This window comes from Amia ocellicauda, chromosome 5 (genome assembly GCF_036373705.1).
Source record: "Amia ocellicauda isolate fAmiCal2 chromosome 5, fAmiCal2.hap1, whole genome shotgun sequence".
NCBI lineage: Eukaryota > Metazoa > Chordata > Actinopteri > Amiiformes > Amiidae > Amia > Amia ocellicauda.
The window spans coordinates 48,492,357-48,517,053 of record NC_089854.1 but is presented as its reverse complement, the minus strand read 5'-3'; the positions used below and the strand labels follow the sequence as shown (position 1 = coordinate 48,517,053).

At 39.7% G+C, this 24,697-nt stretch overlaps 1 protein-coding gene across 1 annotated transcript in view; it reads right to left on the bottom strand.

The window, feature by feature from the left end:
- plxnb2b (plexin b2b) overlaps positions 1–24,697 on the bottom strand; it is a 132,559-nt gene that overhangs the window by 29,956 nt on the left and 77,906 nt on the right. The window contains exons 2-17 of the mRNA XM_066705557.1: positions 16,299–17,422; positions 15,904–16,089; positions 15,493–15,612; positions 15,179–15,279; positions 14,658–14,784; positions 14,207–14,366; positions 13,581–13,689; positions 13,232–13,343; positions 12,535–12,636; positions 7,954–8,046; positions 5,860–5,947; positions 5,197–5,357; positions 4,836–4,984; positions 1,819–1,924; positions 1,536–1,672; positions 594–779 (exon numbers count right to left, since the gene is read on the bottom strand). Of these exons, the coding sequence (XP_066561654.1) occupies positions 594–779; positions 1,536–1,672; positions 1,819–1,924; positions 4,836–4,984; positions 5,197–5,357; positions 5,860–5,947; positions 7,954–8,046; positions 12,535–12,636; positions 13,232–13,343; positions 13,581–13,689; positions 14,207–14,366; positions 14,658–14,784; positions 15,179–15,279; positions 15,493–15,612; positions 15,904–16,089; positions 16,299–17,420 (3,059 nt within the window). The 5' untranslated portion in view covers positions 17,421–17,422. The remainder of the gene's footprint in view (positions 1–593; positions 780–1,535; positions 1,673–1,818; positions 1,925–4,835; positions 4,985–5,196; positions 5,358–5,859; positions 5,948–7,953; positions 8,047–12,534; positions 12,637–13,231; positions 13,344–13,580; positions 13,690–14,206; positions 14,367–14,657; positions 14,785–15,178; positions 15,280–15,492; positions 15,613–15,903; positions 16,090–16,298; positions 17,423–24,697) is intronic.

Genomic DNA, 24,697 nt, shown 5'->3' with positions numbered 1-24,697 from the left:
GACAACAACCCTAAGCACACAGCCAAGATAACAATGGAGTGGCTACAGGACAACTCTGTGAATGTCCTTGAGTGGCTCAGCCAGAGAAAAGACTTGAACCCGATTGAACATCTCTGGAGAGATATGAAAATGGCTGTGCACTGATGCTCCCCATCCAACCTGAAGGAGCTTGAGAGGTCCTGCAAAGAAGAATGCCCAAAACTGCCCAAAAATAGGTGTGCCAAGCTTGTAGCATCATACTCAAAAAGACTTGAGGCTGTAATTGGTGCCAAAAGTGCTTCAACAAAGTATAGAGCAAAGGCTGTGAATACTTATGTACATTGTGCAAATGTTTTTTATTTTTAATAAATTTGCAAAGATTTCAAACAAACTTCTTTCATGTTATCATTATGGGGTATTGTTTGTAGAATTATGAGGAAAATAATTAATTTAATCCATTTTGGAATAAGGCTGTAACATAACAAAATGTGAAAAAAGTGAAGCGCTGTGAATACTTTCTGGATGCACTGTATATAGACAGCGGTGTCTTAGAAATAATGTAGTTTTGGGAGACAGAGTAAAGGCTTAATATAAAGTTAAAACCATATGCTCACCAAAAGAAGCTGGACCCAGGGTCATAATCCTCCACTTTGGGGTTTTCAGAGAAACAGAAAGCATTCTCAATTCTCTTGGTAGTGTTCCTGCCATACTTCACTGTAACTGCCTGCTTTTTGGATAGTATGGGGCTTGAGGTTTGAAATTCACCTGTCACACACTGAATCTCACTATCAAACTGCACCCTGTAGATGAGGAAAACAATATGAATTCTACCGAATTAGTAACATCACTCTACCACAACGTTATAAAGCAAATTTCTTTTAACACACATAGGTCCAGTGATCCACATGCGACCCACTCTCTTGGCAGTGAGAGAAACTAAAATGACATTGATTTCAAGTGGTTTCTTGGTGGGTTTTTATCATCTAGCTACTTCTGTTGTGCTTGTGCCACTGCAGGTGACTGGAAACACAGGATTTGCCACAGGTGGGGCACATAAAGACTGGATCTTGGAAATGGAATAATTTTGTGTAGGTGTCTACTCTGTCATTTGGCTCTCCTTTGGTGGGTACGTTGGTTTTCAAGGACATCAACTCCCATCGTACTAACTGGGTGCCATAATGGACGATTTGCACTAGTAATCCCAAGGTTGCAGGGCTTGATGTTACACCTCAATAGATTTTTCTTGAGCTGGTCTTTATAGCACAGTTTTTACCCTTCTACTGGCAGGCAGTAATTGTCCATATAACACTTGCAGCGGTGGACGGATTTCAGACAGATTCAGATCATTCTCATCAATGGACAGTAAACATATCCCAGTTAATGAAAATTCAATATAATACACAGAGCAAAATGACATCATACAGAGAAAACGAAGGAAAGTTTTGAGAAGCTTGCTGGTCAGTTCACTTTTGTCACATAATTCAAGAGGAATTTAAGAAACTATGCTCTTCCCCTGATCCTGTCCACAGTAGAGGCAGAGGTGATTGTGTACTTACACAGTGCATACAACATTCCCCACAGTTATGTTCAGATCCTCTTTAGTGGCGGTATGTAAATTTTTGCCTTTTATAGTGATCACTGTTCCTCCTGCCTTCGGGCCCATTTCTGGAAAGACGCTATTAGGCTCGGGTTCCTAGGGAGGTACAGCAGAAAACACACCCATAGCATGAAGTATCAGATGGCACAATAGCATTATGATGAAACCAATAACTTGGCTTTGGTTAGATTATTATTATTATTTTTTTTTTTTTAAAGGAAAGCAAGGCAGGCCTCTCTTACCCTGTAGCTGAAGTTCTCACGAGATGTTCCTTTTTTCCCTCCCTGGAGCTCCACCTCCACCGTTCCCGATATGGGTTCAGGAACGGAGCCAATCTCACAGACGATGCTAGAGAGAGCAGGCCATCAATTAAGCAACACTCAGCACACAGTGCCAGCTGTGTTTTGTACCAGGAAAATCATTTTAACATACCTAGCTGCTCTGAGCAATGGATTGTGGATTATTTACAAGATGACTGGACAGTGGAGTTTAATAGCCATAACAATGTAAGCAACCAGTGCTCAACATGTGTGATTGAACAGATAAAGCCACTAGTATCAAGTAACTTGAACTTCCTGGTAGGAAAGTGTATCGAACAAATTCCCCAGCTATACTTATGACAAGGTTCATACAGCTTTCAAAAGTAAAAATCAAGCACTTTTCAACCACTTTCAAAGTGCAATGTCAAAGTTTATACAGCACTTCACAGCTTCACACACACACACACACACTTGTAAGCACATACAATTATAATTTCACCACACTATCAGATGTTATTGTGCTGTAACATACAAAATGTTTCATAAGAGCCTTCATGTAGACTTGGCATTGTGTTATGTTACCAGGCCAAAACAAATAATTCATACAATTATTGAACACCAGTAAACAGTAACTTGAGTTTCAACAACATCTTTACTGACTGGTTTTAAACATGTACATTCAATGTGCTCACTAATTACCGTCAAATCATCATAATGCTTATTCTCTCAAAACAACCAAGTATAAGTTCACATTACTTTAGCCTAGTATAAGGTCTTGAAGTTATGGAATCTCCCTCAGCTATAAATACTTTGCATTAGTATCTGCTGGTCTCTGCAATTTTATTTTTTAAAAGAACTACACAATATAATAATTGAATAAGAATACATAACCATCAACATGTCCACATACCGCCATTTTTTCACTCCTTTCACCCCCCACCTAATCCAAATTATATTTTGTAAATACTTTGTACTGGACAAATTATTTTGTTTTGCTGGGGTTAAACGAAGACCTAATTTTAGAAACTTTGTTTTTGTTTTGTGCTTTTGTTTTGCCTTGTACCAGTGCTGAATGACACTAAAATTGCCTCCTATGTATTGTATATACCCACTGTATAACTGTTAGAAAATATAGGAAACTTTCCAGTAAGTTACTAGTTAGGAACTGTGTTATTATCTATGTCTTATGCATACTGCTGAAATAGCTTGCAGAACTGCTTGTAATCCCTGCAACTATGGCAGACACAAAACATGTTGTTCGTACAGTATGTGCTACACTTTCCCCTTCCCGAAACACAAATATATTATGGGTTACACACATCCTCGGACAATAACATTCCCACGAGGCATGACATGTGCACCTGCTTGTGGGAACACTGCAAACCTTTTTCTTTCCCAAACGCCTTAGCCAATGAATCAGTACTATTATGTTGTGTAACTACGTATCGGGACTGCCCCGTAACTGTCACTGAAGATGTTTGTTAGACTGTATAAATGCTGTGTGAAACTTTCAATAAACGGAAGATAAACGAACGGACTACTTCTGTGTCTGTGCATTTTTCTTCCCGAGCGCTCGTCTCCTGCTGAACAGTCTCCCCTGTAGCTGAAACACTGACTGGCCTGACTGCCTGATTCACTGGGATCCGAAGGGTTGCTTCAACTGAAGCGTTGTACCCTAACACCACTCTTCCCCTGCGAAGGTATCGGAGTCTCTCTCTCTTTGTTGCGGTTGTTCTACTGGTATGATTGCAGAAGCGTAATTTTAACATAAGAGACGCACATTTTGTTCAGATTCACTTGTACGAGCAATATGCTATTTTTAGGTTTCTTTGCCTCCTCTGCAATTATAGTATCGTGAGATTACCCATACCCTAGAAATACAAATGGTCTTTGGACTACAATACAATACAGAAAAAAATATTTTTATTTCTCAAAAGACTAAATATATTTACATAATCAATTAGCTATATTAATAGAGTAACTACAAAATTGTATAGCATGAACATTTCACAAACACTATCTGTAATTGCCTCACAACGTTAAATGCAGTGCTCACAGGTGGGGCTACAAATGTTTAACAAAAGTGTGACATTCCACTCTTCCCATTGTTTTTTTTATTCCACTGGTAGGCTATACCTACACTTTAAAAAATGTAATTATTAGGCTATACAGGCCTACAGGTGAAACATACATGGCTGTCCAATTATGTGTGTAGAGCACACACACACACACACTACACTGATATGCAGATAAATTAATGTGCACAGAGAGAGGGGTCATAGAGGGAATAATTGTCTGCATACCATCAAATATAGGCCTAGAGTGGTCGTTCAGGTCTAGAAATTATGGAAAATTCCTTACAGTTTACATTTGGCATGACTCGACTCTCCCATAGAGAAAACTTGAATCTCTTTCTTGCAGACCTTGCAATATACTTTCTGTGGATTTGGACCTTGTTTTCCAATAGTTTATATTTCTCATTTTTGAACCACGCATCGTTATGGCACCGTCCCAGCATATTTCCTACATTAGGCGACAATGCCCACTCTCTCTCTCATTCCCATCATTCAGCAGCTCACACTCGCAGCCACATCAAAACACACCAACAGATCAAACAGTCGTATTGACCGCGGCATAAAGCAATCAACTCTCCAACTACTTATACCCCAAAGTTAATTAATTTAATCAGATTGCAGACTTATTGTGAGAGTAATTAGCAAACTTACCTAAATTACAATAACAAAATTCAAGCACTTTATTCACAATTTAAACACTTTCACAATCTTGAAAATACCACATTAAAATTCAAGCATTTTCGAGGATTTCAAGCACCAGTACGAACCCTGTAATGAACACTGATTTAATAGGATTTTCATTAAAAAGTTAGAGATCAATAAGCTACAAACATAAGGACAGGAAATAGACTGCTCTAGTTCATCACTTATTTTTTCCTCATTTCCAGTTGACCAAAAACCTTAACTTCCTCTCACTCAACTTACCTGGTAGACACAGAGTATCTTTCCGTCTTTTGGGTGCAGTTAATACCAGCCACTGTGATGCTTTTAATGTCCTCCGTCTTGATGCCCAGATTGGACCCTTGTATTGTCACATAAATCCCCCCTTGCAGAGGTCCATACAATGGTATAATCTAAACAAGGACATTCAGGGAAGTACACACTCATGTTTATTCTGCAGTTTAAGCAAAAATGTATAGAGGGGTAACAAAATATCCAGGACAGTAATTGTGTGAAATAACTGAAGTAGGGCTGATTGCCTGAAGAGGTACAGACATGTTAAGACCGATTAATGGTAGTAAAATCCATTAGGGTTTTCTAATAGAGAGAGGGAGAGAGAACTCACATTTTTAATTGTGGGTGCTGGGCACTCCTGCAGCTCATTGGTACACAGCTTACTGTACAAGCAGGATTTGGTTGTGTCGCACCACACACAGTTGTACTGAGGGTCTGCATTCTTACACAGGCTACAGTCCTCACGGCCAAATGAGCAGTTGTACAGAGTTACTGCAGAGGGTGGGAAAATATAAAATAAAACAAACGTCAGTGCTACCAAGCTGATGGTGAACAAATCAACATGCCTTATACAATACTAGTACAATGGGGAGGTTATTCATCTATATGCATCTACAGTGGCGTAGGTTTGGTTTCATAGTTAGGGGAGAACGCGTCCCCTACACCTATGTAGCCAGGCATACATTATTGGGGGCACAATGTAACATTCTCTCAAAATTCGGGGGGACGTGTAGGCTATATGCAAGTGCCTTGCAAAATTCACCCCAATGCAAAGTTTCCACATTTTTGTTGCCACCTGAGTTTACAGAAACAAGAAACTTTCAAATAGGAATTTCTGTACTCCAAACTGATAAAACAAATATATATTACACATATATACACACACATGCACACACACACAATGTACATGTACAACGCTTGATAGAGCATGCAAATAAATAATAAATTCCCCTATGGAGACCTCTATAAAACTACTGTATCACGTCAGACTCACCATTCAGCATGCTGTCAATCTTATTCCCGCTCTCCCCTTCTTTCACATACAACAACATGTTATATGTCTGCCCTTTGTCATAGGAGAACTACACAAGGGAACAAGAGAAAAGGTAGGGTTAGAGCATTTTGTTGAAATCTGTCAGAAGCTTAATGGTAAATGATACATTAAAATACAATCAGCAACACATAAATCGACAATTAAACATGGAGATGGAGCATCAGCAACAAACTCTTACATCCAGGTTTAAGAACATGCTCGGCTGACTGTGCTTGTAACTTCTGACTGTTTGATCAGCTATGAGACACTGTCATATGCAATAATAAATTGCCAAAGGTTGTTTTGCATGCTGACTGGCACGGTGTCATCCTCGGTTCCTACAATGGTATCTGTCATCACTCCTGACTGCATGACAGCTAGGGAGACACTATGCTGTATTTCTGGGGTCCAGACTCCACTGTCACACGTCATCCCTGGAGGTCAGCAAGGTCGGGGCAGCAGTAACATTGGCTGACTGCTTAGATGCCCACTGCTCTACCCCTTTAAATGCCAAGAGGCCTAAATAGGAACATTCAACAGTTTGATCACGAACCCGTCAATGCAAGATTCCATCCGCAACCAGCGGTCATCTCCCTGACTCATCAGGAATCAGACTGAATCCTAAGGGAACGATCATCTGCAGGGAATTCCTGCTTTAAAGTACAGACTAACTCTTAACAGTACAACTAACGCAACTGTCCACTAGTCCCAGATGGCATATAAACACTGCTTTAGCCAACATTTTCCCTGCCCCCAGAAACCTACATTAACTTGCTTCAGCCTGACTTCTCTCAGCACTCAGACACCGCACACAGCAAGCTTTAGCCCACCTGCTCCACACCTCCAGGAGCCGCTATTCACTTGCTTTAGAATAAACTAGTGCTCCCCCATGGTTAGATTACCCCTTTATCGATGTATCGTTACATTTCTATATATCTATACAACTATGAATACATCCATTTCACCTTATCCAATTTTATTATGTATTAAATTTGATTTAGGCTAGCATCTCTTGCTTTTTGACTATAAACAGGGTGTAACGTCATATATCTCTGACAGATATGGCCCAATTAAAAATGCAAAGCTGTTCTGCAGCTCCAACCCAAAAACCTGGCCATTGTCATCGCACACATGGACGACACAGCAACTGGTTGTTGTCATGGAAACCATGCCTGATGCGTCTTTCACAAGAATATAAATAAGACTATAATTATGCAAGTCAAATATTCGTCACTGATTGACACAATAGGGCATCAATGGTAGAATCTGGATGGAAAACAGTGACGTGCAGAGGGGAGGGGCTTTAATAGCCACTGCTATTTCATTCCCCCTCACCCGACAATTCATCCATAGCCCCGCACTATAGTCTGCCACCTACCCTCCCCCCCAATACATAAAGCTACATAAAGGCACCTTCAAAACACAACCCGTTTAAAATGTAGCCTATCCATTTTTCCCCTCGACACTGCAGAAATTGAGGGCTGCAACACACAAAACTGAGACCACTAAGGCTAAAGCAATATGGGTTTCTGACGGTGCATAGCCGGAGGGTGAATCATGCTGTGTGCGGCACCTAGGTGCTGAGACAAGTCAGGCTGAAGCAAGTTGATGCTGGCTACTGGGAGGCTGGGAAAACGTAGGCTAAAGCAGCATTTGTATGCCATCTGGGACTAACGAAGAGCTGAAGAGTAGTTGGTCCATACACTACAATGGGGGGCTAATATTGTAAAGGCTCAATGCATATGCCTACAGGGGCAGCCCCCATTGTATAACATTTTATTCTACTAGCTGCTTCGATGCATGTAGAACCGCACGGATTGGGTGCAATATGCACCTGCCTTGCTTGTGTTCCTCAGGAGAGGGGGGCTCTCTGTGAGCTTACAATTCACTTCCAATGCAAAGAAACACAATGCTACTTCTGCCAGCAGTCTCGAGAGCTGGTTGACAGTGAGAAGCAGTAAGCTCAAAATTACTGCAATATTCAGCACCTAACCCTGAAAAGGTGTTCTTCCTACAGGAGAGACAGAAAGGGAAGAAGAAAACAAATGCACTGACCTGATAGCCATTAAATGTGAAGTTGGAACCTGTAGATGTGACAACTTTTTCATCCTGCCCCATCAGCTGTGTGCCAACCTTAAACATTTTATCCTACAAAGTGATGAAAGTAATTACAAAAATATTGATTGTGGAACCTGATTGTGAATAATATTTTGCATGTACAGCAAGAGCTCCACACCTTGCACCTTGTAGTACCATCTGTAAATAGAATCTGTCAGCAGTAGGAATGTTAACAGAAAGGTTACCACCACTCTGAAAATGGAAGAATATACTACATAACTACAAAAGACTTTACATGTCAAGAACAATATGCAAGCACTAAAGCGAACTATAACAGGTGCGTCAATGTCTAGAACAGCTGTCATTGGGGTGTCAGTCATCTGAAATTCCTTTGTTCCCATTTACTGATCTGGGCTGGTTTATGCATTGGGCATGGATCTAGTTAGGTCCACTAAATGTAAGTATAGGTAACTAAATATGCCATCAGAAGGTCATTAATCTGAAATTGCCTGAAATGTCTTCACAAATAAGGATAAGCAATCTGTATGGTTTAAGTTGGGGAGTAATACACTGAAGAGACAGCCTTCTGAAACAATTCTACAAAGCTGTGATATAAACAAATTATGAAATTCCTTAACTTTCATGATGAGGGAGCAAAACAGTGCACAAAAAAGTACAATCCTCAGGTAACACAGGAAAGCAGGATTAATAAATAACTTCAAACCATCAATGTAATTAATTAATTAACCCTTATTTTCTGGCTCCCCATAACTGCATTAGCTTGCAGATGCAGATTGAGTGCCTAAAGTCTCATTCACACTAGAGGTTTGTTTCATATTCAGTATGATTCGGTTCGTTTGGGGAAGAGTGTGAACAACAGATTTCGATTGTCAAACAAACCGAACCGAAATGTTTGGCAAAACAAGTTCAGTTTTCCTGAAAAACTTGAATGTGAACACTGGAAGGTCTTGTACCCCATTTCCACTAGCCACGTTCAGGTGCACCTCCGCATGGCCATGCTGTGACTGTACATCTAAACTTTGCTGGCAGCGTTTTTCCACTACATTGTCGGGAAGGCATGTTTTGCAAGTTTCCTGTGCTGCCCTAGGAAGTGAATGTGAGACACAAAAGGTCAAAACGCATCCTGGGAGGTGGCAAACTGGAGGCTGAAATACCTCTAACATTAAAGCCCAATGAACTTTGGGCTGAAACGTTTTTACGATATCTAACACAGTCTTATAGTATACCATATAGTTATATAGTTATATAGTTATACCAGATATCCAAAAGTAGAAACCGGGACACATTGAAACAATATATAAAACAAATTACATCACTTAAATTTTAAATCTAGTTTATGTTGTTTACCAGCGCATCATAAATAACCGTGTTACTTCTCCTTGTATCATGATCCGATTAACATTGACAATACAGCTTAATTTAAGTATCCTAGATATTCTCCCTTATTATTTATCTGGGAGAATGAACTGCGTTGCATTAAATTCTCTGTGATCCATAACTTACTCTAACAGTTTTTCCACAAATTCAGTGTTAGCATGTTCTCTGTATACCTACAGCTTTATCAATGTCACAAAATAAAAGAATCACACATCCATAACATCATGGGTGGCATCAACTTTTATTTTGAATGGGATTCCTTTAAAAAATATCTTTGACACCATAATTAATGGATCAGTTGTATTAATCGCTAAGTTTTGTAACATTGTAAGGTTTCTGCAGTCGGTACAGCATCTATACTTGGATTACCATTAACATATACACTGCTCAAAAAAATTGAGAACACTTAAATCACATCGGATCTCGATGAACGAAATATATTTAAGATCAAAATCTTTACTATACATTGTGTAATTCGTTGAGAACAAAATTACGTAACAATGTTCAATGGAAACCAAAATCACCAACCGATTGAGGGCTGGATTCAAACGCACCGAAAATCAAAAGTAAACAATTGAAATCACAGGCTGTTCCAACTTTCATCACTTGAATGTGAATTTCATCACGGCAACTCATAATGTGACTCAGCAGTGTGTATGGTCCCCACATGCCATCATCCAGGAACTGCCTACACACTCTCACCACATGAGGCCGGGCATTGTCCTGCACCAGGAGGAACCCAGTGCCCACTGCACCAGCATAAGGTCTGATGATGGGTCTGAGGATTTCATCCCGGTACCTAACAGCAGTTGGGGTACTGTTGGCTAGCATGTGGAGGTCTGTGTGACCCTCCAAGGAACTGCCTCCCCAGACCATCACTGACCCACCCCCAAACATGTTATGCTGGATGATGTTGCAGGCAGCATAACATTCACCATGGTATCTCCAGACTCTCATGTCTGTCACATGTGCTCAATGCGAACCAAGAGAATGGGTTGCCAATGGCGGACCTGCCAATTCTGATGTTCTCTGGGGAATGCCAATCGAGCTGCATGGTGCTGGGCTGTGAGCACAGATCCCACTAGAGGACATCGGGCCCTCATGCCACCCTCATGGAGTACGTTTCTGACAGTTTGGTCAGCAACATGCACACCAGAAGCCCGCTGGAGGTAATTTTGTAGGGCTCTGGCAGTGCTCCTCCTGTTCCTCCTCACACAAAGGAGCAGATACCAGTCCTGCTGCTGGATTGATGCAATTCTACGGCACTGTCCAGCTCTCCGTGTAACGGCCCGTCTCTTGGTATCTCCTCCATGCTCTTGAGACTGTACTGGGAGACACAGCAAACCTTCTTGTGACGGCACATATGGATGTGCCATCCTGGAGGAGCTGGACTACCTGTGCAACCTGAATGGGCTGCAGGTACCGCCTCATGCTACCAGTAGTGACAAGGACACTAGCAAAATGCAAAACTAGAGAAGAATCAGTCAGGAAGAATAAGGAGAGAGCAATTGTCTGTGACCACCACCTGCAAAACCATTCCCTTTTTGGGGGTTGCCTTGCTGTTACCTCTCCAGTGCACCTGTTGTCACTTTCATTTGCACCAAAACAGGTGACATTGATTCACAATCGCTTAGGCTTCCTAACTGGACAGATTGATATGCCTGAAGTTTTTTTGAGCAGTGTAGATAACTATAATGAGGGATTACAAATCATTAAAATATACGAAAATTTCATATTTGCGTGTATTTATAACAAAACAAAAAAAAGGAATGCATCTCGTCATGGCACATTGCATTGCAGTCCTTTCTCCAGCAGGATTTTCACAATCTTTCCAAACACTCTTAAATGTCTATCTGCTCCAAGTATTTAATCCTGTGTGGCACTTTTCCAAGGTACATTAATAACTGCTCCAGATTAATTGTGTTCCAAGGTAAACACACATTCCTTCTTTGGAAAAGTTTCAACCACATCGAGAGCATTCGCCATTATTGTAGTTACAATTTCCAAATGCAGTGGCATTGCGTCAGGGACGTCACAGTACATGCCCCAAACCAGTTTCGGACTCAGCTGATACGATGTACGAAACTGTGCTGCCTGAAAGTAGTTTGGGCACAGGTGGAGGTACAGCTGAGCCCTAGTGGAAACCCCCTGGACCGTGACGGCCACGCTGAGGTGCAGCTAAACGTGGCTAGTGGAAACGGGGTATTGGTTCTTTTGAAATCAGGAAACGAACTCCATATTTCACCCATACAGAAATAACATGTAGTTTTGACTGTACAGTACCAGCAAGTTAAGATAACATGCACATTTATATGTAGGATATTTGTTCATTTACTTATTGTTAATGGTAACATCAGTAATCTTAAAACAATTGGATATTGATACTTTTGTTTGTGTGAGAAATAACGAATTGCTATAAAAAAAAAACTTGAATACACCCCATTATGTTCAATGTGTTATGTAAAGTTGCACTATATTTTTTAAAAGGTATGCCAGTAGCAGTAAAAATACTCTTAGATGGATTTAGGGGATGTCACACTTCTGTTGTATATTTTTAGGCAAACCAATCATGATGCAGCATCACAACACTGATTATAATATTTACAAGAATAGCAGCCTATTGTTGTATTCAATAACTGCGTACAGTATGTTTAAATAGACAGTTGGATGTTCACTTCAGACTGTTGTCATAGATTCTGAAACTGAATTGCTTTGCTGGTAAGATCTGTGCAGAATGATGGCATTCTGCACAACATAACACACCCATAAAGGTCTATTATTTGGTTGGTGAATGATTTGTGGACTACTGTATGTAGTTACTGTATTACCTTCATATATATATATATATATATATATATATATATAAGCAAACGAACTGAATTGAGTTAGTTTGACACAAACCCAGTGTGAGTAGGGGGTTAGAGGAGAATCTGCAGATTTTATAACATGGATTCTATTGGAAAGATATCATTTTCATATACAAATACGCAAAAGACGTTTGGGGAAGCTCTGTTATCAACATTGTCAGCTAAACAAGTAGAAGAGTTGTTATTTTAAGAACTAGGATTGAATGACAGCAAGAGAAAAAAAAAAATAGCCATTGAGGCAAATTTTTTACTAAAACCATTTGGAAATATATGTGCAGTAAGGAGAATGTTAGTAGGAGGCTTCAGTTCTTACCTTATAGACCTCTAGATTATTTCCCATGAAAGTGATAGCGGTTTCTAAACCAACTGAAATCTGCTGTGGATATGGGTTCTCAAACCGTGGACACTTTATTTCCTTGGTAAAACAGAAAAAAGAAAAAACAAGCTGGCTCAACAGGCTGGCAAGTAGCCTTTTATACTACCATTTTATCTTCACATTTACTCTTTCAATCTGCAGCAGGAGAGAATGTTGTTGTGCCTGTCAGTAGCCAGTATCGACATATTTACTGATTGTGTACCAATGTATCATTTGAACCCTCTTATAAATCACATTAATCTGGGTTACAACATAAAACTAGTACTAAGTTCAGGTCCACAGTCCCTTATCCGAAACCCTTGGAGGCGGATGTGTTTTGGTATTCTGAGTATTTGGAATTTCAGAAAGGTAGTACAGTATATGTACTGTATATTACGGTAACACCCCAGCACAGTCTGTGGCAGAACCCCGCATGCAAACACATTAATATGTTTTGCAGCGAAAAAATGTTAAGTTATTAGGATTAATAAACAAATTGACACTTGCAGTCTGCAACACATAGCACAATCAATATTAATATTACTTTTATTTTGTAATACAACAGAACTAAAAAAATAGACCACAAAGTCTGATGGACACACACACTGCTCTCTTACTGTGGCATGTCAGAAAAGAGAACCCTCTTGGTTCTTACCTCCTGGTGATTGATAATGTGAGTGCGCTCTTCATTCATCTCACTCTCGCTACAGGTGTATGTCAGGGTGTCCCATTGGCAGCCCCAACGGCTGGTCACGCATGACCAGCACCTGAACATGACAAGCAAATGGATATGTTCAATGGTAGCAGGAAATGGGCTCCAGCAAGGTGCATTAATTACTTCACTGCATGGCAGGAATACCTTTATTAGGGTTTATAGTCCTTGCTTTGAAGTTGTGGTTCCCCCCCTTTACAACAATATATCAATCATAAAATAAATAATGAGTTTAATACCATTGAAAGGGCACAGTTTCATATTTAATCAGATAAAGCTAGGGAACACTCACGGCGTGTTCTGGGCTTTCTTCATGGCGGCGCTGCAGTCATAGAACATGTACTTTCCATCAGCCAGAGTCACACTTTCAATGCTCAGCCTTACGTCGACAGCAACATAGTCTGAAAAGATACTGGCCAGTAAGCAAAAGGCTAACAGGGTAACAAACTATGAAAGGCAGGACACAACTAGTTTAATTTTCAAGCACCAAATCTTTACAATTTCCAGATTTTAAAAAGCAGTCTGCATGGTATGGGACTATATGACCAATACCTATTTCTTCACACATTACCAAAGCTTTCTACAAACTCTGCTTTGTGGAACAGAGGACATTTTTATAGATGACAACTAATGTAGAAAAAAACATTTTTACATACAGAAATACAGTGCAGGGGCTACACACTATATACTTCAGACCCTCCCAGAGCAAAACCTTTTTTCCCCAGTGGTAAATCCAAACTAATTCAGGCAAAATTGTCCAAAATAAAAAAGTTCAATTTCAGACATAAGAAATTAGGTAATGTTGGTCTTATATAATGCCATCTCTTGCTCAATTTGCACCTTTTCACAGTTATAGCTACTGCGAGAAACTCCCTGCCTTTGTGGAATATCTGCAGACTCTAGAGCTGGAAAACTCACCTTGGTTTTCAGGTGTTACTGGGATACTAGCTGGGTCAGGAAGTGAACAGGCAATTTGTTGACCTGAGCGGTATTTGGCAGAACTCTGAAAACCTGCAATATAACACAGCAGCTTCTCACTGTCCTCCATCTGGGGAAAAGGACTCACGGTGAGGTTTACCTGGAAACAAATAGAAAGCTTTGTTAACACTTACATATCTAGAATACTGGTAAACCCCTGAAAAGGATGATAAAGCAAATGTTACCAATGAATTACCCATAACAATAATACTAAATACTATCCTGAGCTTGGTGCGATAAATTCTCAGATCTCTCCAAAGATTTAATTATAATTTTCATTTTCAAAGTATGTTTTAGATCAACTTTAGAATTGGTTTCATGATGTATTAAAAGTTAATTGTTTAACATGCAAAACAAATACAAATAAGATGCTTTTAGAAGGATGACAAACCTCGCCATTCGTTTTGCGGGTGAGGTTTGCTGGGGAGAAGGCTGTGATTTGGACACACTGCTGTCTGGGGCTCCAGAGCCAGTGGTTGGATTCTTCAGCTCTGCTGCAATCCACCTTTGTGGTGCATCTGGAGGGAGAACCTACCGGTCAGCTGGGGCTACACTGCACTGGGCACTACCCACAGCCTGAGTACCACCCTGTCTGGAGTCCCTAAAGCTGGTCTTGTGTTGCATTCTCTCTTGGCTTCCTTTTTCTGAAAAATCTGTACTCTGAAACTGTGGTGTGATGTTTACACAGGTTCAAGTGCATAACCTTTTAACCTTATAACCTTTACAACAAATTAAAAAAATATATGTTATGTTTTAAATTTGACATGGAATTGGATATTGCTGGGTATGAACAGAATACTTACCCAACATTTTGTGTCCCTACAAAACTTGAGGCTTTTGTGCATCCATTTTTGTGTTGGTGTGTATGCATGCAAAATAACCCCCTGGACCCCAGTGTAGGGCTGTACTCACCTTCCCTCCAGCACACACCAGCCACAGTATGGGTCCTTCACGGCCATACAGGACTGGCAGTCCGTTCTCTGCTGGCACTCCTGCACTGGCACTTGTGTGATCTGTAACAAAGCAGATACAGCAGAGCCCAGTGATCCAGTGGGAGAGAAATCCAAAACCACCTGAGCAAGAAAGTCACTGCACTGCACTACACAGGACAGGACAGGACAGGACAGTGAAATGGAGGACTAGTTCAATTAGTAGGTCATTCTCAATTCGTTAATTAGTTAACCATTTCACTTTTAACATCCCCATGTAACATCTCCAGATGTTACCTTTTTCTCTGTTGTGATGTAAATATGGCTCCTGCTCTTATCAAAGAAAAGATTTTTGTTCACTCTGGTGTTTCCAACGCTTTTCTCGTCATACTGGTCAGAATTGTTAGTGAGGTGCACCTGGAAAATTCAAAAGGAGTTAATTAAAGGCCCTGAAAATAACTGTACACAGATGAAAAGGTTGGTTACACAAATCAATTTCAGAAGAAACCTGAAAAACAGCCACATCACAGTATGTTACACTTTAAAAGCTGTAAAATAAATGCAACAAATTCCCAGGATTGAGCATAATATGAAAGAAAGAGGTGATGGAGAATACTTCTTCTCTTAAACAGTCTTTAGTTTATGCAGAAAATCTTCCTGTACACAGCCTGTACCATGAATGTCTGTGCTGACCCTCAGGCCCCTCACCTTGTACACCTCCCCTCCGCTGCTGCCTAGGAATGCGATGGTGTGGTGGTTCTCCACAGACACGGCCACTGCTGTCAGCTGGTCCCCGCTGGTGAAAACAGCTTCGGAGGAAACTGCAAAGGCAGGCATGCTGGCCATTGGAGACGGCAGGAAGTCTGCACCACATGGGTAGCGACTCGAGAGTTTCTGATGGGGGGGTGAAAAGCATGGTTAATTATAAAAACATAAGAATGAGCATTGAAAGACCATTAATTATCGTTATTAGTTTCCAAATAGCACCAATATAATCTCAAAAATAATATCTTACTACATGAATGTCTTTTGGCAATTAATGGGAAGAGTAAAATTATTTCCAGTGGATCTCAGGCTTATAAATATCATAGTAAGTGACTTACATTAGAATTACAATGGCTTTGCAAGTCATCAGAAGAATAAGGGGTATAGACTGCCTGTTGGCCTTCAATATACCCATTGTTATTGTAGCAAGCTTCGATGATCTGTTCCACCTTCTTGTTGATGGTCTCCAAGGAGTACATGCACAAGGCAGAGATGTTTCCTTTAGAAGTGTCAGTATCGTTGCTGAAGACCACAAATAGTACCTTGTCCTGGGCGGTCACTGTGCCATGCTTGCCTGACTGTGTCATGCTGTTGGCCAGCTGCTTCCCAGGGTAGGTGATGTAGGCAGCCTGCACCTTCCTGTATTCTCGGGAGGTGACATCACTGCAGCTCAACTGGAGCTCTGTGTAGGAGTAATAATGTGTGTCGTTCTCACACAGACGAGAGATGAACGTGTAGTTCTTGTTATCGTTCTTTCCATTTGTGCGAGAGAACAGGAAGTAGACAAATCCATCGCTCGTGAAAGAGTAGCGAAAGTCATGTCTGTATTTTGGGACAAAAGAGATGGCTTGCACACTAGAGGCCTCTACGATGTTTTCAAATACCACCCATTCAGAAAAATCCTGAAGGATACGAGTGCTAACTAACTTAGAATTATCATGGCTGCCATAGCCCTTCCCAACTAGAAAGACCGTTAGGTTCTCAGACTCTCTAATTGTAGTGGACATCACTCCCACCACTGACACAGTCTCCTCAGTGCTCACAACATAGGTCTTCTCTCCTTTGTTGTCACTGTAGTAAACCTGCTGCTCAATATCAGTCAGGTTCAGCAAGGCGCAGATCCCTCTGAAGAGACTCCCACACATGATAAGGGAACCATTGGTCTCATGTACCAACAAAAGCTTGTTGAAATTGTTTGTGAGTTTGGCATCGCAGAGAGATGTGATGGGGGGAGTGCACATGTGGTTGTCTTTCTCAGGGCCTGTCCTTCTGTACTTCTCCTGGCTCAGCTGGCCATTCAGCTGATAGAGTTCGTTCACTGCACCCACATACACTCGGCCCGTCTGGGGGTCCTGCACCACATTGTTGATGATCCCCTTGGTGGAGAAGTGGACATAGTTGTGCGATTTGGCCACACACACAAACAGCAGTAGGGAGAGAACCCCAGTCCAACACGCCATTTCTACAATAAAAAGAGAAATGTATGATTGAGAAAGTGGGTAAGGAAGTCTTGTTGGAGTGATTCACCATCTCAAATAGTGTTGTATATGAGCTGAAACATCACATTGGGCTAGAATTCAGAACAAACTCTGTGTATACTAATATTTAAGAGTCATTTAGAATATTGATATGTTTTAATTTGACAAGCTGGAGTCTTGTCATGTTTGTCTGGCAAGGCTCAGCACTTTTCATTCTGTGTAAAAAATTTAGATTACATTTTCCCCCAGAGGTGCTTTATAGTCCTAATGATTCCTCATTCTGAGGGATGACAAGAGAATGACTGATAAAATATTTCCCCTTTGGGCCTGGTTAATTTCAGTTTCATTTTGTACTACATAGCACGTTTGAAGTCCGCATACTGCTCATACTAAACACCAACATTTCAGTACTGTTGAAATGTTGGAATGTAGTACGTGTAGTATGTGGTTTTGAATATAGCTCATATCTGAACACTGGGCATTTTTACTAACAATGTGTTTAACAAGAAAAATCCACCTTACTCTCTGAAGTCAAGTTAAACCACTTTGATTTGCACAGACTGACAAAAAATAATTTTGTAACCTTTCAATTATTTCACACCTGAACTGATTTAGGGTTGCTGTAGCAAAGAGGTTGAATGTTTATGCACTTGAAAATCTATTTTCTTTGGAAAATCAGCATTTATCAGACTGGGCTAAATTGTGTAGATTGTACATTTTATTTATTAATACACACACACAGAACGGGAAGAGGGGGAGACTATCACTGCAGCGCCACATTCCAGCAACATCGAGCACTGGGGAGAACAAATCAAACTGCATAACAAGCTGGAGTGCTACAGGGCCCTGGGCAGAGGATAAACCCTGGCAGACTACCCAACATTGGTTAAAGATCCCAAGCTGAGAGACTCTGCAATCACAGCCTGGAAGTAGAGACTAGATGACACAGGCAGACATGGACCCCCCAGAGGAAGACTGTGTGGACAATGTGGGTCTGGGATGGTAGTGACAGGAACACTTCCTGCACCAAATACACACAAGTCAGAGACTTTTTATTTTGTTATTGTATTTATTCTGATCCTTTTACTGTATGTGTAAATTCTTTGGCAGTACTTGTGTAAAACCCTCAGGGAGAGGGTGAGGGATAGCCTACATCTACATCCAATATAGAACACAGCATCAAGGGGCAGTGGAAAATTTTGGAACAATGCTCCAACTTCACTCCCTGTACAGGCTCCCCTCTGCTTCACTCCAGAGGCCTAACTTTACACCTGACAGATCGTGCCCTACATTCCCTCTCCTGAGGCACAAGGAGCAGGATTTGTTTATGCCAACAGGCATTCTCAATTTTCAAAGTGTTTCTCTGTGATTTTTGAAAGCTTAGCCTCCCACTCAGAGCCAGAGCACTCTCCCAGACTGGCTGCTTAAATCTAGAGGTGGTTCAGCAACAGTTTTATGATGTAAGGGTGTTCGCGATCTGGTAGAAGTGTGGCCGATCTGGGTTTTGCATATAAAAATAATATATTTCTTCAAGTGGGTTTTAGTGACTGCTGATGCAATTGTGCAAGGATAGTGTAATCTTTTTTTTTTTTTTCAATTAATTGGCAATGCTTGATTATTTACTTCTGAGTTTGTAAACAGAGTTTAATTTCTAATGCTCTGGCCCTTGGGTCTCTAAATCTGTAGCTATATCACAGAGAGGATTTGTAGAGTTAACAGGTTTATGAACAAACCAACAATTTTCTCTGCACTGCTGCATTCACTTGAGAAGCTGCGAGACAATTTGTTTACATTGGTTCAAACACTATCATCTCACTATTTATGCAAATCTAATATTTTCCACCCAAGAAACAAAACAAAAACAATCAAAACACACATGCTCACAAAAATAAACATACAAACAGTGTGCACAACCAGAGATTTCATGTAGATCAGAGGTTTATGGTGGAGTTGTAGTAAGATAATTTTCCAACTAGTCCACCCAAAGTGCATACAATAACATTTATAAAAGTCTGAAGTAAAGAACTGAACAGTAACATTGCACTATAATCTGACATGGACATGATCAGATATGACATTGTGGCACCACAGAGTTGCCACCCACACACAATTATCTGCAGGTCAGAGCAATTATTTAGTGGGATTTCAGGGGCATTCCAGGGAGGGTGAAAACAGGAAGCTTAAGCAGAAGGGCTACGCATGGTTTCTGAATAAATAAAACCTAAATTTAGCTTCCCTTATGGACTATACAAGAAATATATAATTAAATAGGTCTGTCCTAATGAAGCTCACATCTCTCTAAAAGCACATTAAAAAGTGAGTTTATGAAGTCAAATATAAAATGTAAAAAAAAAAAGTGAGCAAGCAAGTAAGTTAGTAAGCGACAAAGTAGAAGCAAGCTTACCTTAAGAATTAAAGCTGTCGTTATATCTTCTCTCTTTCATTGCAGGCATTTATTACCCAGAAATCAGTATTTTACCTTTTGGGTGGAATCTGAATATAAATCTTGTAAATTCCACCTTAAGAGGCTTATGTGAAGAGCTGTATTTGAAAACACACAACACCACCTGTGTATAGGTTTCATTTCAGGACACACCTGCACATGCATGCAATTTGCACATATTGGAAAGATCCAATGACAGAAGCTCACGTCTCTCCACCCCCTCCCAACAACCTGATGGAGGCTTGGGCACGCCTGTGCAGGAGCAGCGAAACGCTTTGTAATCCGCCCAGAGCAGGTTTGCACAAAACAATACCAAGACAAAGGAAAGAAGCAGCCATGGCAGTTACATGAATACTGGTGTATTATTCTATTCGTAGCAAGTTTTATAAAGTTGTTAAGACAAATTTACGGTCAGTAATACAGTCGTGTCAGCAAGACCACAGAGATGGGCCAAGATGTTCAACCATGGTTAAACTGAGCTTTGTTAAATCTGGTCTCTTCTAACATATTACTTTAAAGATTGGTATTATTAAAGGGCTGCAAACATATCAGGACTGTTCTATTTCAGATTGATTAATGCAGAGGGCATTAAAATATAGGGTTAACTGGTAAACCAATTTAGAATATAAAAATTGATTGAAAATGAATACAACTTCGGATTTATATAAATCACACTGTTCTACTGTCGTTTAGTGCCAAGTGTGTTTAGAGTCAATAGCTTTACTATGAGTTTATATTGTAATACATAAATAATCCTTCTTACAGCTAGGTTTTCAACAATATTAAAAACAAACATTTACTCAATTTTTTACTTTTGTTTTGGTGCGTTTCATCTCATAAAAATATAACAAAGCAGGTCATAATTACAGACAATAACAGTTACAGTTATGTCAAGACAACAAAAGTTACGTCAAGTATTTATCATGGATTTCTGCATTAAAAATATATATTTTAATGAAATCAGCGGTACAAAAAGAAAACCACTGCAAAGCCAAATCATATCAACCTTACAGAGGGCATTATCACACAGTACAACCATTCAAAATGCTTTTATAATTGCTTAGGAAGCTCATGTAACAATGGAAATCCAAATTTCCATATGAACAATTACCCATAATGTCTCATCAGGACAGACTTACCAAGGCAACAATGATTTCAATTGTGTTTGACACTGAACACACAACGCATACCAATAAAAAATATAAATACATTCAATTACAAAAGCAGTGACGACTCCTGGATTTCCCAGAAAAGGTCCCACTTAAATTGTGATGACAGAATCAGAGTATAAGAGCTCAATAAAAAGTGAAAACAGAGGAGAAATGTTTGACACAGTGATTAGTTTTCAAGCACATCTCATCTGGCAGGATCAACTTGGCAAACACAAGGTTCTTAAAAACTTTTGTTTACTTTCGCTTATCCCCAGCCCTGACAGCCAGCTGGTCAGAACAGCCATGGAGACTGGGATAATCGGTGTCTTTATGCATGCCTGACTCAGCTACATACTAGTCTGTGCATTCGGTAAAGATGGGCACACAGCTGAAGTCAGTTATATTTATTAGAATTATAATATAAAGTGTCGATGCTATACATGCACCTTAACACTTGAGCTCTATATTAGGTATTAATATCCTAATGTACCAGGTCTTAATTATTACACAGTTGTATCACTGCTGTGTTACCAGAAAGACCCCCAGAACAAGCAATTGTAAAATTATGCAATAATGTAAGTAGCTATGTTAACTTAATGAACATATATTTTATAATGATGACAGCACTTTTTAAAAACAGATATGATGCAGTGGTTTGCTGATCATATTTATATTTCTGCTATTTGAATATGAAATTCCTTTGCAAAGGCCCCAAGAATATCAGGGGTAACATAGATATTATAGATTATATTATATATTGCTTGGGTACGAAGAACCTTGTGTAAGCTTTTGGACTATCAACAGTTAGGATAACATGCAGGTTTATCAGATCAGCTGAACAACTCTCAATTGGATTGAATCCTGTCCGGAAACCTTTAAATGGAAAGACTATTGAGTCAAGCATCCAGGGGAGTGCATACAATGGCAGTCACTTTAAAATAGAACCTGCTGGAAAGTTCATATTGTGCACTATATGAGTGTTCAGCTCTGTCACTGCAGTACAAGTGTACAATTTCCAGCTATGGATTCAAAGTGCTATCCTGGGCACAATCCCTATAGCTAGGTATCAGAATGCCCAAATGATGAGGGGATTAAAACTATGTGAATGCATTGTGTGTACTCTCTAACAATCAAAATATGATAAAACCACAAAATATGAAAACTGCAAGTCAAAATGCAGTTTAAAAACCATTTCAATTCACTGAAGTTAAAACAATACATTTCATTCCTTCAATATTTTAAAATGAAATCCACAGGTTTTACATCATACTATATTCTTATGCCATCAATAATGGGTGGTCTGAAAGGGCTTTGAAATGCTTATAAACTATATAATGGAGTCTGGTTTGCAGAAGCTTAACAAGCAATTCCCCCTCCTCTCCAACACCTTCAACCACACAAGACTCTCTCACACAATTAAAGCTCCCTGAAGATCCAAAATAAACCATCCTCATATAATAGCTAAACAAACACCATTATCTGGCACTAATGTGTACTTTCAGAGCACAATCCTGGTGCAGCTTTAATCACAGTTTTCTTTCTGCCATCACTACCTCTTTTCTTCAATACACACGTTGTGACTGCTGTGGCTCTGAAACAGGATTTGGGCTTCTGAATGTTGAGCCTTACCCTCTTAATGTGAAAAATATATTTAAAAACAGAAAAGAAAAAGAAACAGAAACATGACTGATTCAGCCTTGTTTGCTTTTAGGTACATCATAGCTAGTCTGCTAATGAAATGTAGGGGTTGATAAGCATGTCCATTTATTTTTTTCTGGTGCTGTTGGTATTGGAAGTGGTTGGGCTTTGAGATTCTGTGATACAAGTGATTTTAAGAAGAGCAATATATTGTTTACTGTCAATAATACCCATTAAAGTGAATTCATGTATGCATATCAAAATGTATTTCATGTGTCCAGCTTTGAAGTCATTGAGCATTTAATATACTGACATCTTTGAGGAAAGGCCAACATTAGTTCTGCCGATTCTGCTGTCAGTTCCCAGTTTACATTTTTTCATTTTCCTATCGGTAGTTTTAAATTGAAAACATATTATTTAATTAGATTACAAAAGATAAAACCTATCTAGCCAAGTTATGTTAACTGACATTCATAAAAATAGGATTTAAATGAGCATTATTTATAGTCCGACAAAATCAAGATATTTGCTTGAGTAAAGCAAACCATTTACACTTCAGGTGTGCCATGTTTATTCGAAAGCAAGAATTGGCACATAAATATATACTATTGATGCACATATGGTAGGGTACCCACCTGTTCTGCTCTTCTCAGGATTATTCTTTTTTTTTTTATTTTATTTTTTTTAATATTAGATTTTCCAGGACACCAAATTACACGTTTTTTTTTTTTGGCTCCTACGGCAAGACTTCATAACTGTAACTTAGAAGCAACAATTGCTTATATAATCATAAAATGCATACCATTGTACTTCCAATGGAAGTTATTGATATGAAAAATACAATTGCTTATATAGACATGCTCAAATTTGTTGGTACCCCTCCACAAAAAACAAAGTGCACAATTTCCTCTGAAATTGAAACTGACAAAAGTAATTGGCATCCACCATTGTTTATTCCATATTTATTAGAAAACAGACTTTGTTTTTGATTTTGTTTTTCAACATAATGTAAATAAATCAAATGATAAGGGCATGGACAAAAATGATGGGACCCTCAGCCTAATGATTTGATGCACAACCTTTATAGGCAATCACTGCAATCAAACATTTTCTGTAGCTCTCAATGAGACTTCTGCACCTGTTAACAGGTAGTTTGGCCCACTCTTCCTGAGCAAACTGCTCCAGCTGTCTCAGGTTTGATGGGTGCCTTCTCCAGACTGCTAGTTTCAGCTCTTTCCACAGATATTCGATAAGATTCAGATTAGGACTCATAGAAGGCCACTTCAGAACAGTCCAATGTTCTGTTCTTATCCATTCTTGGGTGCTTTTAGCTGTGTGTTTTGGGTCATAATCCTGTTGGAGGACCCATGACCTGTGACTGAGACAGAGCTTTCTGACATTGGCAGTACATTTCGCTCCAGAAAGAAATCAAGACAATCAAGGCATTCTGCTCTGCACAGATTCAAGACACCCTGTGCCAGGAGCAGCAAAGCAGCCCCAAAACATAACCGAGCCTCCTCCATGTTTCACTGTAACTATGGTGTTCTTTCATTGATAGCCACATTTTTTTTTGTCTGTAAACATAGAGCTGATGTGACTTGCCAAAAAGCTCCAGTTTTGACTCATCTGTCCATAGGACATTCTCCCAGAAGGATTGTGGCTTGTCAATATGCATTTTAGCAAACTCCAGTCTGGCTTTTTTATGTTTTTCTTTCAAAAGTGGAGTCCTCCCGGCTCTTCTTCCATGGAGGCCAATTTCACTCAAAGCTACAGATCAGATCAGTGCGATCAGAAACTGATGTACCTTCACCTTGGAGTTCAGCTTGCATCTCTTTGGCAGTTATTCTTGGTTCTTTTTCTGCCATTTGCACTATCCTTCCGTTCAATCTGGGGTCGATTTTCCTCTTGCCCAAGGAGGTTGGCTACAGTTCCATGGACCTTTAACTTCTTAATAATATTTGCAACTGTTGTCACAGGAACATCAAGCTGCTTGGCTTATTTTCTTTCAGATCTCCTCAGACAACTCT